The 16,044-nt window shown below is 38.2% G+C and overlaps 2 protein-coding genes across 2 annotated transcripts; one reads left to right on the forward strand and one right to left on the reverse strand.

Annotated features, from left to right (window-relative positions):
- Window positions 1–1,831: 1,831 nt before the first annotated feature.
- On the forward strand, window positions 1,832–7,824 carry LOC593744 (40S ribosomal protein S3). The gene is made up of 6 exons (XM_793211.5): window positions 1,832–1,937; window positions 3,382–3,606; window positions 4,059–4,341; window positions 5,593–5,735; window positions 6,621–6,808; window positions 7,743–7,824. The coding sequence occupies exons 1-5, from the start codon at window positions 1,908–1,910 to the stop codon at window positions 6,777–6,779; spliced, it is 840 nt and encodes a 279-aa protein (XP_798304.1). The 5' UTR covers window positions 1,832–1,907; the 3' UTR covers window positions 6,780–6,808; window positions 7,743–7,824.
- A 2,780-nt stretch (window positions 7,825–10,604) lies between these two features.
- Window positions 10,605–15,395, reverse strand: LOC105443636. Its single transcript, XM_011677033.2, has 3 exons — window positions 15,285–15,395; window positions 13,735–13,825; window positions 10,605–11,842 (listed from the first exon to the last, which is right to left on the reverse strand). Exons 2-3 carry the CDS (start codon window positions 13,794–13,796, stop codon window positions 10,717–10,719), a joined length of 1,188 nt encoding a protein of 395 aa, XP_011675335.2. The 5' UTR covers window positions 13,797–13,825; window positions 15,285–15,395; the 3' UTR covers window positions 10,605–10,716.
- Between the last annotated feature and the right edge of the window lie 649 nt (window positions 15,396–16,044).

Here is a 16,044-nt window from a genome sequence, read left to right on the forward strand (position 1 = left end):
TTTATTTTCAGGCAAGGCCTTACCAAAAAGTTATGTTTGAAATGATAGTAAATCTGTAGGAAACGATAACTTAAAAGTTACTAAAATGTAGCAGGGAATACAAATTCCGATGTCATCAAGTTTGGAGCAAATTCCACTCCAAAAGTCCACTCCAAAGTCCACTCCAAAAATAATTTGCTTTTTATAGATGCGGAAAAACGAGAAAAAAAGAGCCCCAAAAAATTGAGTAAAATCGGATAACTTATATGGAAGTTAAGATTTTTTGTTAAAGTATGAAAAAGTATGAAACTTTGAAAATCACTACACAAATTGGTTATCAGTTTGTGACGTCATTGCCTCACTATTTATCAATTGCTCTTTATATTTTTTATCCCATTACCTTCCCTTTTTATCATTTCCCTATGCCCATGTTATATGATTTGTATCATATTGCGTGCATAACATTTTACAAAATATGTTATGAACTAAGAAGAATCGATCACATTTTTCATGAATATATTGTATGTAATTGATAATCATTGATTTTTGTATAAATAGTTTATAAACATTCATATTTTTTAATAATTTAATGGAAACAAATTACTCTATATTAGTGCATCCACACAAGAACACATTACTATTATTTATATTATTAATATAAAGAAAACATTGGTGGATAGGGTAGGTCAGACACCCATGAGTTAGTTGCCAATTTGTTTTTGTGATTTTCTAAAAATGTTCATGTCGTCAAACATTAATAACTTTCTTATTGCATGGTTGTCCGATTTTGCTCAAACTTTTTTTATTGGTTTGTCTGATTTTCCTGCTTCTATTAAACGTAATGGTTGTTTTTTAGTGGACAAAGCGCTCTAATCGCTCTGCGAGGCTTTCAGTGCTCATAGTTTGCAAGGAATTCTTTCCTACAAGCATTTCACACCTGGGTGGAGAGTGGCAAAGGTAGATTAATGTCTTGCCAAACGACATTAGTGCTTTAAGGGTCAGATAATGAATATGATCGACTAAATAAATGGTCTGCTATACAATATGCCTTTCTTGCATGGAGACGGTCGAGGGTGCCCATTAATAGTCTAGTTTATTTCCCAAAGTCGTGTTTTTTTTAAAGAGCAAAATGACGTAGAATAAAGTGATCATATTAATTAGAATATGAAGTGTTGAAGCAAAAGACTGTTGGGAAAAATAAAATGTGGATAATTTAAAGAAAGAAATGTATACATTTATCAATTAATCCTCTATTAATTTGGTTGAATATACTCATGCATTATGAAAAAAATATGCTTATATTTTCAATTCATTGATTTAATATATTGATATAATTGATTTTTGCAGGTTGGTTGGTTGATTTAAAGTACAATTTAGTTTACAGGTCGATGCAGGATAAAAGAGAAATAATAAAAAGAAATTCAAACAGAAATTTAAAAAAGTTTTTCCAAAAAGTAAACATTATATTAGGTAAAAAATCAAGAAAATACCCCCCCCCCCCAACAAAGAAAAGTCTTTTGATACTACTAGATGATAGCTTCATCTTTTTCTATGTTTTTCGAGGAGTAGATTCAGTTGCGTTTTCTTTTCATAACAATCTACTCAAAAGGAGACGTACCGGCGGGATAGATTGATTGACAATTCCAAGTAGCCCTAAAGTTAATTTTTTTAAATTTTTATATTAATTTTTGTAATAATTGTGGGGAGAGAGACAGAGATTATCGATAAAGGCAGGAAGGGAAGAGAGGCGGAGGGGGGGGGGGGGGGGGGGCCGGGGGGGGGGGGGGGGGGGGGGGGGAGGGCAGCAGAAAATAATAGAACCATTGCAATATTTGAAAGCACTACACTCGCCTCTCGGGCTCATCTCTTATTTAGCGCCATCTACGACAATTTCCTTACAATCTTTCTTTTCGAGACGAGCTCCCAAAATGGCTACTCAGATATCAAAGAAGAGGAAGGTGAAGAGCAGTATTTGACTATTTATGCTTACCGATGCTATAATTTTCGTTCAAAAACAACTTTTTGGGATAGATAAGATATGTGATAGTATGAAAATTTATTCAGGTTCTGCAGATTATAATCTGTTAAAAAGATATTGCACGATTGAAATGGGGTCTCCCGTGCGTTAAATGTGTAATGAAAACCGTAGTCCATACTCTTCACGTAATGAATACCGTCCTGTAGCGTGTCAAATATAGAGATGATCTTCTGATATTATTAGTAGACGTCACGGTCAATATGTCTGGAAATGAGTCTTGGCATTTTTTAAAAATCAATATCGTAGTTGTAGAACTCTATGACAAATTCGTTGACATGTTTGTGTACAACTGTGATCATTAAATGAGGTGAATGAGCCATATTGTATGCTGACGTTGCGTTGGCGAATGAATGAAATATCGAAATGTGACACCAACTACAAAAGGTGCAGTGCAATTGCAAACTGCACTCCAACTTCCAAGTCATATTGACAGTGGAATGAATTGAATGGAATGAAATGAAATGAAACTACACTGTACACGGTTTGCTTCTGGCATTAATTGTGACCATAGGACGTGGGTAAAGGAACCAGGCGCTAGTGTACTTTTTATCCATTGTTTACCCCAAAACCCTTTGTGTCAATTTTCTTCTTCTCTGTTTTTGGAGTATTTTTCCTCTAAATAAAGACAGTTAACTTGCAGGTTTTCATGGCAAACCGCTGCACAATTACAATACAATTGCATACAGTACTGTACCAATGAAGGGCCAGGGTGCGTGAAGTCGATTAATAGTACAGTCGATAACTTCATGGCGTCCGCACCCCTTTGTTGTATACGGTACGGTATGCAATTGTATGGTGAATATATTTTCCTTCTGCAAAGGAAAATGCTGCCTTCGACTAAGCTGCTTGATTAATACTAGTCTAGATCTAGGTGATGGTCTAGATTTAATAGACCCTAGTCTACCAAAACAAAAATCTAAAACTGAATAAAGTTTACCATATCTTTCAAAAATACTGTGAAATCAGAGTAAACTTCACAATATTAAAGTTTGGCAAGCCTTTGTGTCAATTTAGGTACATTAACGTATTTAAGTACACAAATGAGTTGGTCTTTGGTTATCGTGAGTTACAAGGTAGTTTTCACAAGGGTCTAGCCATGTATCTGACACATCATGTGACCTATTCCATGGTCATTTGAAATCCAAACAAATGGCTAAGAGTAATACCAATCCGGTCCTAGAAGCAAGAATACCCGTGCTGTCTGACAGCCATGTAGTCTTGTGCCGACAGACCAGATACATTGATGACAGTTTTGAAACTTGAAGAACAAATTACTCGTTCAGTTTCTACCAACTTTGAATTACCTTTAATCAGCCGGACATTTGATAAATTTACCATTGCAAGTATGTTATTCTTCCGTGCAGTTCGTCGCAGATGGCGTGTTCCGCGCTGAACTGAACGAGTTCTTGACCCGTGAACTGGCTGAGGATGGTTACAGCGGTGTGGAGGTCCGTGTGACCCCTACCAGGACCGAGATCATCATCCTGGCCACCCGCACCCAGAGTGTCCTTGGGGAGAAGGGCAGGCGCATCAGGGAGCTCACCGCTGTTGTGCAGAAGAGGTTCAACTTCGCAGAGAATACCGTTGAGGTATGATAGTCGATGACTGCTTATGGAGCTTTAAAAAATGAAGTTCACTCCACACTTTACTACTTGTATTTACTCCCAAACTTTCATTGTTATGGTTTTATTAATGCATGCCCTAATTGATTGCAGAAGTAGAATGTTTGCAGTTACAGAAAGAAAAAATTCTGTTGAGATTTTTAAATTTGTTTTCTATGTATAACATAACTTGTAGTGGTCCTCACTTTGAAATTTCATTAGAAATATATGTTACTTATAATTTGTTTGGAGTAATTGTATGTGTAAACTGCTTCAGGTTATATTGTTTGTTCAAAATTATGATCATAATTTCAGATCCTTCCCCAGAATAGTCCTGCCGAAGTCATGGCTATATTTCTTTCTTTCCTTCTTCTTTACCTGAACCTTAAATGTGAAGAAATTTTCATGAAATTCTCCCATCTTTGTATCTTCCGATATAGCTGTATGCTGAGAAGGTTGCCACCCGTGGTCTCTGTGCCATCGCCCAGTGCGAGTCCCTTCGCTACAAGCTGATCGGAGGTCTTGCCGTCAGGAGGGCCTGCTACGGAGTCCTGCGCTTCATCATGGAGAGCGGCGCCAAGGGCTGCGAGGTGGTGGTCTCTGGCAAGCTGCGTGGACAGAGGGCCAAGTCCATGAAGTTTGTGGATGGTCTCATGATCCACAGTGGTGCTCCAGTCAAGGACTACGTCGATGTGGCCATCCGTCACGTCATGTTGAGGCAGGGTAAGTTCAGAAGCCTGTTCGTTCATTGAAGCAGTGATCAGACATTTTCTATACGCTTTATTCCGTCGGAGATGTAGGTTTAGGGATATGATTATGTTTGAGGATAAGTTTAGGGTTAGGGATCGGTATAAGTATTGTAAGCTGCTGAGTTGAGATTATGAAATGGTCATTCGAAGTAATTTATCATAAGCAGTTTTCAGTAGCATGTATCCTTATCTCACCACAGTCTCTCTAATTAGTCCCTCCAAGGCTTTAGGCCTTCAAGCTTAATGTTGGATAGCATTATTCAACTCCTTAAAGAAGTAATAAAAATGAGAATTGTTAATGATGTATACTGTTCACTTCTTTAAGGGATCCGGTAACTTTGTCTTAGATTCTAAAACAAAATCCTGGATTTAGCTCATGCTGCAATGATAATTATAAACCTTTAGGTAAGTCAGGAACCCCATGAATTGTGCAAGCTGATCGCCTGTCTTATGATTAGAATTACAAATTTTAAAAACCGTTTGCCAAACGGTTTTCATTACACTACAGTCTATTGGGGAAAACGAGTATGGTAAAACCGGTCACTCAAAGATTTTTACTTTTTTGAGGCACTTCTTGATCATTTTGAAGCGCAGTTTTTTTCTAGGGCTTCATTATTACACCATATCACAGATACCGATAACACTTATGGCTTTGCATCTCAGATTTAACATTGTTAAACGATGCCTTTAAAAACTGTTTGATTTAGATGCCACCATAAAGTATATAACTATACATTATCATGAAATTTAATGCAGTTTTTCTTACAGCAACTACTAACCACCGTAGAGAAGGCAAAGAAATTGCAAATTGCAACAACAACAAGATAGCAGTTTTGGCTGCATAGAAGTTTATCAATATTTTAATAGGTAGGGGAAAAGACGGTTCTACAGGGCCCAAACCATGGCTTACAGCAGTGAAGTATCGGTTGTCCCTTGGACTTTGAAGTAAATGTTATAATTGGCTTTGATGCTGTAACAAATTATTATAGACAAACCTGACGTGAAATAATACCTTTTAAAGCCTATCTGCACTAGTTTGGCCAGGAGAGATTAGACCTCCCTGCGTAGTCACTGGCAGGTGGTTATCTCATCAAATCAGCTCTCAATTAACATAAGAAAAAGGGGACCATGGGGGAATCAACGGGTACCGCTTAGGCATTGTTAGCTATATAGAGGGCGCAAGTAAAGCAGTCCCGCTAAAAAGAAAAATCTTGTATATTTGTAGGTGTGCTTGGGATCAAGGTGAAGATCATGCGTCCCTTCGATGTGACCGGTAAGACTGGACCCAAGAAACCACTCCCTGATGTCATCAGCATCTCAGAACCCAAGGAGGAGGAAATACCCTCTCAGCCATGGTCCGAACAGAAGGTAAGTTTGCTTTGTTGGTCGGTTGGTTTATTTTCGTTATTACAACAACAACAACAAAATCGAATATACAAACATACCGAACAGAAGATAAGTTTGGTTTGTTGGTCGATCGGTTTTATTGTCGGTATTACAAAAAAATAAATATTGTATTTACAAACATACCTATGAATATGAACAAATGTATGAATTGATTTAAAAAAAAGAATACAGCTGGAATCGTTCTATTCAGATCCGTTCTACCTACGGGTCCAAATCACCCAGAATTTATGTATTCATTAAAGGTAAATCCAACCCAAATAGACAACTACTCTGAACGAAAGCAGAACAATCAGAGGAGCAAACTGATGAAAGAAAGTTTCAATTAACTCTGACTAAACATAAGAAATTTATGAATTTTTGAAAGTTGTAATCCCTTTACATATGGGCACTTCAAATTTGCTGAAGCGGTAATGTCAGTCTGATGTAGTGCTGGACTACTTTCCCCATCTGTTCCAACATATAAAATGACTAAAATTTAAATTTTCCAAACGTCATGGCTCAGGAGGGTCTTTTGTTTTTAGAGGACCTATAATAATATGCTATCTGTAATATATTTTGAGAAGGAAGTTACGAGAAAAACAGAAATTAGTGATGTATTTGTATACTGCAAATGGGAGAGTTATCCACGTCCTACGTCACAATCCACTAACGAAACTACCAATTTGAGATCCGCATAGACTTGGATTTCCTTACTAGTGGTCCGATTCATTAAAACTTTTCCCAATCTGTTTCTGTTCTTTTTCTGCTTTCATACAAATCAACTTATTACAAGGGTTGGATAGCCCTTTAAGAAAACTTTTTATGAATATCACAATTTAACCTAGTAAATTTTTTTCTTTTCTTCAGGGAGCCGCCAAGCCAATGGATCAGCCCGGCCAGCAGCAGCAACAGCAGCAGCCCCAGCCCGGCCAACAGCCTCCTGCCCCACAACAGCAACCCATGCCAGGTGCAGCCCCAGTTGCCCAGCAGCCAGGCCCTCCTCCCCAGCAACAGCCAATGATGTGAACAGCTACAACTTCTCTCTCGTAAACATGGTAAGTGGCGCTACACACTTCCACCCAAGTGTTTAAATGGGCACTTGCCCCATGATAGTTATTACAACAACAAATTTCCTTAGAATAGGATGTTTGATGCAGGCCATGTTTACAGAAAATTATTTTCCCATATTTTCTTTACAGAAGTGAAGACTGGGAATTTGAGAAAAATCACTCAAATAAGGGATAAATCAGGAAATTTAACTCATCCCTGCATTTTGTCTCTTGGTGTTTCCACTGGATGTTTGGCTACATTAGCTTCTCACGTGTGGATTGCCTCTTTAAATAATAATCCTAGAATTTTGTGACCCCAGATTGATTCATGATCATGCTGGACGATTGCAATCACATAGAGCGTTAATGTATTTGCTAAAACCGCCAAGAAATTATCTTTCTATTAAATTTCTATACCCAAATGCATTGCTTTAGAAAGTGAGGTTTGAGGCTACAGAATTGTCCTTTAGCTTATGTGTTTAATGTCTTCGTGTCATCTTTGGACCATAAAGTATTCAAGATTTTAAGTTCACAAAAGAGTTGTTCTTTGGGTATCATGAGTTACAAGGTAGATTTCACAAGGGTCTAGCCATGTTTCTGCCACATCAGGTGACCTGTTCTATGGTCATTTGGAGTCCAAACAAATGGCTAAGAGTAATACCAATCCGGTCCTAGAAGCAAGACTACCCATGCTGTCTGACAGCCATGTAGTCTTGTGCCGACAGACCAGATACATTGATGATTCCACCTTTTATGTAATTTATAGCTACAAGCCCATATTTTGTAATCATCTTCACTTCATTTGAAGAAACTAAGTGGTTATGCAAAACAAAACATTTATGAATAACTTCCATTTCTCTAATTGACTTTCTAGTTGTTGTGAAGAACATTGGATAATCAATTCCTGTTTTCTCTCCTTGTTTTCTTGTCTTTTTTACAGATTTTGAGATATCAGCATCAGAAGAACACGGATGCACCAGGCATTGTAATGTAAATAAAATGATATTACATGCCAAAAAAAACTTTATATGTTTCTTTTGAATTCTTTGTCAAGATTTCTGTGAAGAATGGGATCTGATTTGTATAATGTACTTCTTTCAATGTGTCGGTGGAAGAAGGGGAAGATAATTTGTTTTGTTTTTAAGAGAAATGGGTGTGATATGGAGGAAACGGTGTTCTGACGGAGAATGAAGAGTGTGGTATAAAAAAGAAGACCAGTATTATGATGTGAAGGGAGGAACAGTGCTGTGATGTAAAGAGAAGGGTGTGGTATGAAAGAGAGGACCAGTGTGATGGAGAGGGAAGGGTATGGTATGAAAGGGAGAGCCAGTGCTGTGATGGAGAGATAAGGTTTAGATGAAAGAGTGGACTAGTGCTGTGGTGGAGAGAAAAGGGTGTGGTATGAAAGAGAGGACCGGTGTGATGGAGAGGGAAGGGTATGGTATGAAAGGGAGAGCCAGTGCTGTGATGGAGAGATAAGGTTTAGATGAAAGAGTGGACTAGTGCTGTGATGTAAAGAGAAGGGTGTGGTATGAAAGAGAGGACCAGTGTTGTGGTGGAGAGAGAAGGGTGTGGTATGAAAGAGAGGACCGGTGTTATGATGGAGAGAAAAGGGTCTGGTAGGAAAGAGATGACCAGTTTTATGATGGAGAGAGAGAGAAGAATCTGGTAGGAAAGAGAGGACCAGTGTTATGATGGAGAGAGAGAAGGGTCTGGTAGGAAAGAGAGGACCAGTGTTATGATGGAGAGAGAAGGTTCTGGTAGGAAAGAAATGAACAGTGTTGTGATGGAGAGAAGGGTGTGGTATAAAGAGAGGACCAGTAGTGTTATGATGGAGAGATAAGGTTGGGATGAGAGAGTGGACCAGTGCTGCGATGGAGAGAAGGGTGTGATATGAAAGAGAAGACCAGGATTATGGTGGAGAGAGAAGGGTGTGGTATGATAGTATTATTATTGTTATTTATTCGGCCTTAAAAATCAGAAATTCACAGTATATACAAAGAACATGATAAATACAATTATCTTATAAGTGTTAGAGAAAGAGAAGGAAATGAGAAGCTAGGAGAAGAGGAAAGAAATGGTTACCCAAAGGCCAGGGTTCGCAAAAGTGAAAGGCTTCAATGTTGCCAGGAGGCATGCAAGCGAGAGGACCAGTGTTGTGGTATGAAAGAAAGGACCACTATTGTGGTGGAGAGAGAAGGGTGTGGTATAAAAAGAGAAGACCAGGATTATGATGTGAAGGGTGTGGCATGAAAGAGAGGACCAGTGCAGTGATGGAGAAAAAAAAGCGTGTTGCATAGCAAAGATAGGACGGAGGTGGTATGAAGGACTAGACCAGTTTATTGATAGGGCATGAAAGGTGGTGGGGGGGGGGGGGGGGGGGAACCAGTGTAAGGCCTAAACAAAAAAAAATGTATTGCCCTCGATCTCTCAATCATATAACCAGGGGCGGCGATTTCTTTTCATGACCGGGGGGGGGGGGGGGGACGACGAAATGCAAGGGACGAGGGAGCAGTGGCGTCATTTTTTTTTTTTTGGGGGGGGGCAGAAAAAATCTGCATCACCACCGCTCTTACATGTTTACGAAGGCCGTGGGAACGTTTTTCAAAGGGGGGGGGGGGGCAAAAGCATTTACGATCAGGTAGAGCAAGGCAAAGCAAAGTGGAGCGTAAATTGGCGTGGGGTCAAGGGGCGGAGCCTCATGAAGCTCAGGGTTTTAGGCATTTATTAAAGTCAGATGAGCATCCTGGGGGCGGAGCCCCCGAAAGCTTAGGGGCTTTAGGCATTTGATTACGGTCAGATGAGCATATTTTGATGCCTTATTTGTGCACTGGCATGCATTTCACTTATTGGAGTGGGGTCCAGGGGGCGGAGCCCCCAAGAGCTCAGGGGTTTTAGGCATTAAATTACGGTTAGATGAGCAACCAGGGGACTGCCTTAGGGCCCTTGGTGGGGTCCAAGGGGGCAGAGCCTCCGGAAACTCAGGGAAAACCATGCCATTTCAACAACACTTGTAAACCACTGGTCTCGAATTAGAATTAAACCACGTTTGAATTTCATTTGGGATGAACTGCCCCCAAAGCCCCCCCCCCCCATCAGTACGCAAGTGCGAGGGAGCAAAGTGAAGGAGAGGGGCGAAGGTGACGGAAGTGACTACCCCCTCACAGGTTTTTGAAGTTTTGTTGTAATAACAAAATTACATTCCTTACCAAAAGTATAGTATAAAAACAAGCAATATACTTTTTTCAAACTTCAATTTTCTCGGTATATACTTGTACAATTTGAAGGATATTATTCGAGGGAGCGTACCTACCGAGTGTGAAGATTTCCTCTTGGGCCCTCCAGAGCCTAAAAGTGTATTGCAGTCTTTAGTCAGTATTTGCTATACATTTTGGGGGGCACTTTTTCAAATTTTGAGGGTGGGGGGGGGGGACGATCCTCCCTAAAAGAAAATTGAGGGGGACGACGTGTCCCCCCTCCCCGTCCCTCCGGGATCGCCGCCACTGCATATAACACTGATCCCCTCTTTCATATCACACCCTTCTCTCTCCGTCACAACACTTGTCTTCTCTTTCATATCACACCCATAATTATTGTAAGGTACAAGGATACGTGATATAAAATTATAGCTATAGGTGCATGTCTCTTTCTCTCTCTCTCTCTCTCTCTCTCTCTCTCTCTCTCTTTCTCTCTTGTCATACACACACATACACACAATAAAAAACACCCCTCTCTCTCTCTCTCTCTCTCTTTCTCTTCATAATATTGGAAATAAAACGACCGAATCAATATTGCATTGTCTTGATTATTTATAGATTTATTGACAACTCGACTCTCATTTATTTTGACAAACTGGTATGATATTAGCTTAACATACTCTCCACCGCTGTGGTCATTTTATTCTTCGAGGATACCTACTCCTCCTGTGTAACCAACTGTGCCATATCATCATCCTGAAAAACAGATGCATACAGAGCTGCTTTCGGTGACATGTCTTCTTTTTGAAAGGAAGTTGTATCATTTCTCAAAGCTTCACGATCAATCGGATCATTGTGATGTGCCTGTTTAAGCTTGGACATTTCTATTTTAAGTTGAACATTTTCACTCTTCAGTACAGAACATTCTCTCTTGATTTCATAATTTTCTTTCCTTACATTATAACTGTCGATCTTGAGTGACACAACTTCTGTTTGAAGTTTACTTATATCCATTTTGATAGCTTCAAACACTTCATAGTATTCCCTCCGGTCGTTATTCACCCTTATAAACTGTTTGACATTCGTCTTTTTGATTTGATGGATCTTTAAGGCGTTTGAAATGGACCTCTTTCTGACCTGAGATAACTCGTCAGGTGCACCCTGATTGGAAGAGAGGCTCTTTGGACGAGATAATATCCCCTCCCCCTCTTCATATTTCATTTTCTCCCATTCCATAACCATAGCATAGAACTCCTGGGTACCGCTATCACCTCCTGCATTATTTGCAGGAGGTCGATACTTAACCTTATCATTTAGGGAAGAGAGGCTAAGGGGCAGAGAAATCTTCCCTTTCTCTTCAATGCTATCATCACGAAGAGCTGCATCGAACGAACGAACTTCATCCTCCTTGGAAGAGAGGCTCTTTGGACGAGATAATATCTCCTCCCCCTCTCCATCTTGTATTTTCTCCCATTCCATACCAATGGCAGAAAATTCCTGGGTGCTGCTATCGGCTCCGGCATCCCCTGCAGGATGTAAATATGTAACACCATCAATTCGGGAAGAGAGGCTAAGGGGCGGAGAAGGGTCCTCTTCCTCTACATAGCTAACATCCTGAAGAGATGGATCGCCAGTGATATCTTCTATGGTCTTAGGAGCCATTTGGTCCAGGGCTTGAACTCCAGGACCTGTTCCTTCTGGAGTAGCCCCAGCAGTCTCTTCAGCATTCATGTCTGGGCGCGAAGGAGGTGGATCACCAAGGTTCTTGTTGTCCAGTGGAGCCTGGTCTTGGGTAGGAAGTTCTCCTTCCAATGGATGGTCATCGAGTACCATGTCAGGTTCCCTGGATGAATGAAATTTATAAAAAATAGTTTATTAATACGAAAGAAGAGTTTCATTTTAAAATTGACTCTAGGAATGCTTACTTTATCATGTTTATATCTATACGGAATTTAAGGAATGAAGTAGTGAAAATTATTTCCTACTTAAAAAACAATATGTTTCCACATTTAATTTGTTTTCTTTATACCTTTGTTGCATTATAATGAAGTACATATTCAAATTAATAAACATCAAATCAAATCTTAATCAAAACAAGAATTAAGAGAACCCCTTTCCTTCTTGACATGAGAACAGGTAACAAGGTAATTAAAAATAAGTTCCTGTTTTCATATCTGTTTTACTTGTCATTATCTTGAAGACGGCAATCAAGGGTTACATGTTGGAATAGAGTTTAAATGTAGACATCCTAAATAAAAACCGGCTACTTCTATACAGTGTGTCCCGAAAAAAACTATACACTTTTGAAATGGCTGCCGAATAACAAATATATGATTCTAGGGGAAAGGTTATATATGTATGGAAAGCTCATATACTCAACTTTCATATGACACCAAAAGTTGCGAAAATAATTCATGCTCGGGTGAGCACTGCTCACTTTTGTAAAGGGTATGAAAATTAGGTTGCTCAGGAATTAGCCTTCCAATTTGTGAGAGGTAAATCCTTTGGAGCTTACGGAATTTAGGATGATATGACCAATTCATTGTGATGAGTTTGGGTTTGCTGAGTGAAATGTTTGGTTTATGGGATTAACATTTTATGCATGAGTGAACAGGAATTGCATTTTTTTATTGTAGCACTGTAACTTCCCTAGTAGACTCAGTGTTGTGTTCATGGGAATTAGGATGGGGTGATGGTTCATGTTGTAATTTCCCTGTTACAAACTGTTATTCTCTTACATCTGTAACTTTGAATAAAAACCTTCACCCCACATTTCAATTATTGTAAGATTAGTTGAACATCTCATTGATTTACTCAATACCCAGGTAGGGATAATGTAATTTGAATATTCAAATACGGTTTGTTGAAAAAAGGAATGTCCAAGATGTCGGCTACTTATTCTTCAGGTAAATGGTAACTGAAATGTGGGGTGAAGGTTTTTATTCAAAGTCTCAAATGTAAAAAAATAACAGTTTGTAACATGGAAATTACAACATGTACCATCACCCCATCCTGACTCTCATGAACACACCACTGAGTCTACCAGGAAAGTTACAATGCTACAATAAAAAAAAATGAAATTCCTGTTCCGTGCATAAAAGTTTGGTTTAATAAACCATGAAATTCACTCAGCAAATCATGAATGTATCATATCACCGTCAATGTTCTAAGCTCCAAAGGATTTACCTCTCACAAATTGAAAGGCTAATTCCTGCGCAACCTAATTTTCATACCCTTTACAAAAGCGAGCAGTGCTCACCCAAGCATGAATTATTTTCAAACTTTTTGGTGTCATATGAAAGTTGAGTTTATGAGCTTTCTATACATATAAAACTTCTCCCCCCTAGAATCATATATTTGTTATTCGGCAGCCATTTCAAAAGTGTATAGTTTTTTTTCGGGACACACTGTTTCGAGTCTTTTGGTGACCATACAAAAGCAAAATTGATCAATTTTTTTGCATGCAACAATTATTTCTTCGTCCTTTTCTTTCCAACAACCCCTCCCATTTGGTAAAAAGTAATGTTGGTGGATATTCACAACACATGCGTGTGTCCATCTTTAAGTGTAAGTGTGGGTTTCAAATTTTAAAAACCTAACATTGTTTACGACTCTGTACAAAAAAACGACTGAATGTTTATCCTATATGACGACACTAAAATATCCAAGTCTTTGCCAAATGTATAAAACAATGGATACTTAAGCAATTGTTTAAGGCCCAATTAAGAAATATACCTTGAATTCTCTGCAACACAACTGTTTGAGTGTTCGTCCATTTTCTTCATCCAATGATTCATGGTAGTGCCACGTTTTGATTTGTATTTCTCTATAGAGAAATATGAACAAAGAAATAAATAATATGAACATATAAACATTATATATCATGAAATCTAAAATATTCTTTGCAAACATAATTTTAGAGTCCATTGTGGCATGCTAAAGTTTGTTGTGCAGAATCTCAGTAACCAGGGGCGGCGGAGCATAAAAGGGCAGAAAATGAACTTTCAGGAAATGTGATATTCTCTTTGAAATTCAGATACCGTTCACCAAATGAATTTTTGGCACCCTTTCTTCAAATTGTTTTTAATCACTCATGCGTGAAATATGCATCATATGAGTTGCATCAAATGAAAGAGGAGGATATAATGAATCTTATGATTGTCATTAAGTTATGATAAAACATCGATGATTCTCGGGTTTTTTTCTGGGACGCACTGTATATGATCTGGTTCTCTTAGAACCCAACTTGGAAGTTGTTTTCAAAGTTTATCCATATTGCAGAAAGTTAAATACCATTATGCCTATACTTTGTTCGATTAAAACCATTAACAATGTTTTCACCTCTGAAGACTATTCCTATTGGCATGAGAAGTCATCTTTATTACATGCTTTTAAAAATATATAGATTCAAAGTTACCTTTCCGTTTTAAACTTTAAACACAGAAATAATCAAATAACTGGAGATATGTATACATACAGCCAACAGACATGATAAATCAGCCAACTATTTTTTATTTTTTTTGGGGGGGGGGGGGGGGGGGGTGTCAATGACAGTCAAAAACAAAAAAACAATATTTTTACATTTCAATCAAATAAAAGGAAATAATATTCAGCTTTGAGGATCTTTACTACACGTTTGCCTTGGATTATGTGTGCATTATTCAGTTTTGAAACATCCAACTTTGTATGTGAACTTGTGCAGTATTCAACAGGTAGATGTGAAATATTTATAGTCAGGTAGTAGCATTATAAACTAAACAAATGAATAAATCATGACGTCTTAGCCGAGGCGATCATTATGAATTATGGAATAGAAAATATGAATTCACAACTTGAATATTCTTTAGCACATTTGCTTGTAGTCGTTACCATCGAATCGTTGTTATGTTAGCAGAGACTAGTGTGTAGTGATAATACCAACTGTATTTAAAACAAGAAAAGGACAATTTGTCGAATTGAAAAGATTTTAAATGACGTGTTTTTACTCCGATCACTTTTAACTTCAAGTTTGATTAGCAGAATCTGAATGATAGCTGTGTTTAACCGGTTTTTGTATGGTCAATCTGATCTGCGCACTCGATAAAAATGGCGCCGGATGAGGAAAAAAACAAACATTCTAATAGTCGAACAAACGTACCCGGTACGTTGATAAACAATAATTATGACGCATCAAGTTCAATGAGATATTGTCATCTAAATTCATTGTAAAACCTAATCAAATTATAGGCTTTTGTGTACGAGTCATCTTCGCAGTGAAGCTGATTAATAACTCATTTAATTCTTACCTTTAATCTGAAGTTGTGAAGGCTGAAAATATCGTTTTAAGGCTGTTCTCTCGCAGATTTGTCCTCAGGCAACTCAATCGTTGCTGTTTATAATGGTTATGAATGGTGGTCATGAATATCTGGGTTTCCCCGTCGCCCTTTCAGACGTTAAGTCTTTGGGTGCAGACCTTTTTAAAATTATGCCAAGGCCTATAATGTACTGGTTAGTATGTAAATGCGCATTTTTAATACGATGGAAGCATCTTCAGACTAATATGAGTTTATGATCTGACCTTGTAATCACATAACCCTTCTTTAAAAACTTGTAACTAAGCCCAACCTCAAAATCATAAATTGATGCCATAATAATGTGAGCAAGCTTCGATACCATCCTGTCGGACTATACCACAGGCATATCTTAATATGACGATTTGATTTAAAAAGGAAGGATGAATGTAATCCTAGCCACTGTCTGAATTAATTTTTTTTTAAAGAAGCACCGAATGTATATTCTTTATCTGGGCTTACTGTTTCCATAATAGAAAGAATATCTAGGCCTATTATTGAAGTAAACATGTAGTCTAGGTGGAAGACTATAATATTGTTTCCAGAAAATTCCAAACATTTTTTTTTTACTGACGATCAATGTCACAATAGATATTGTGATAATACAAAGAAAAATATTGATTTGCAGGAAAATCATTTTGCTGCTTAATTGAGGTTATGGTGATCCCTTAAAAGAGAGCCACGTGACACATTAATTTGTTTGATATTAGTTCAT

Source organism: Strongylocentrotus purpuratus, unplaced genomic scaffold (genome assembly GCF_000002235.5).
Source record: "Strongylocentrotus purpuratus isolate Spur 01 unplaced genomic scaffold, Spur_5.0 spur5_scaffold_11, whole genome shotgun sequence".
NCBI classification, from domain to species: Eukaryota; Metazoa; Echinodermata; class Echinoidea; order Camarodonta; family Strongylocentrotidae; genus Strongylocentrotus; species Strongylocentrotus purpuratus.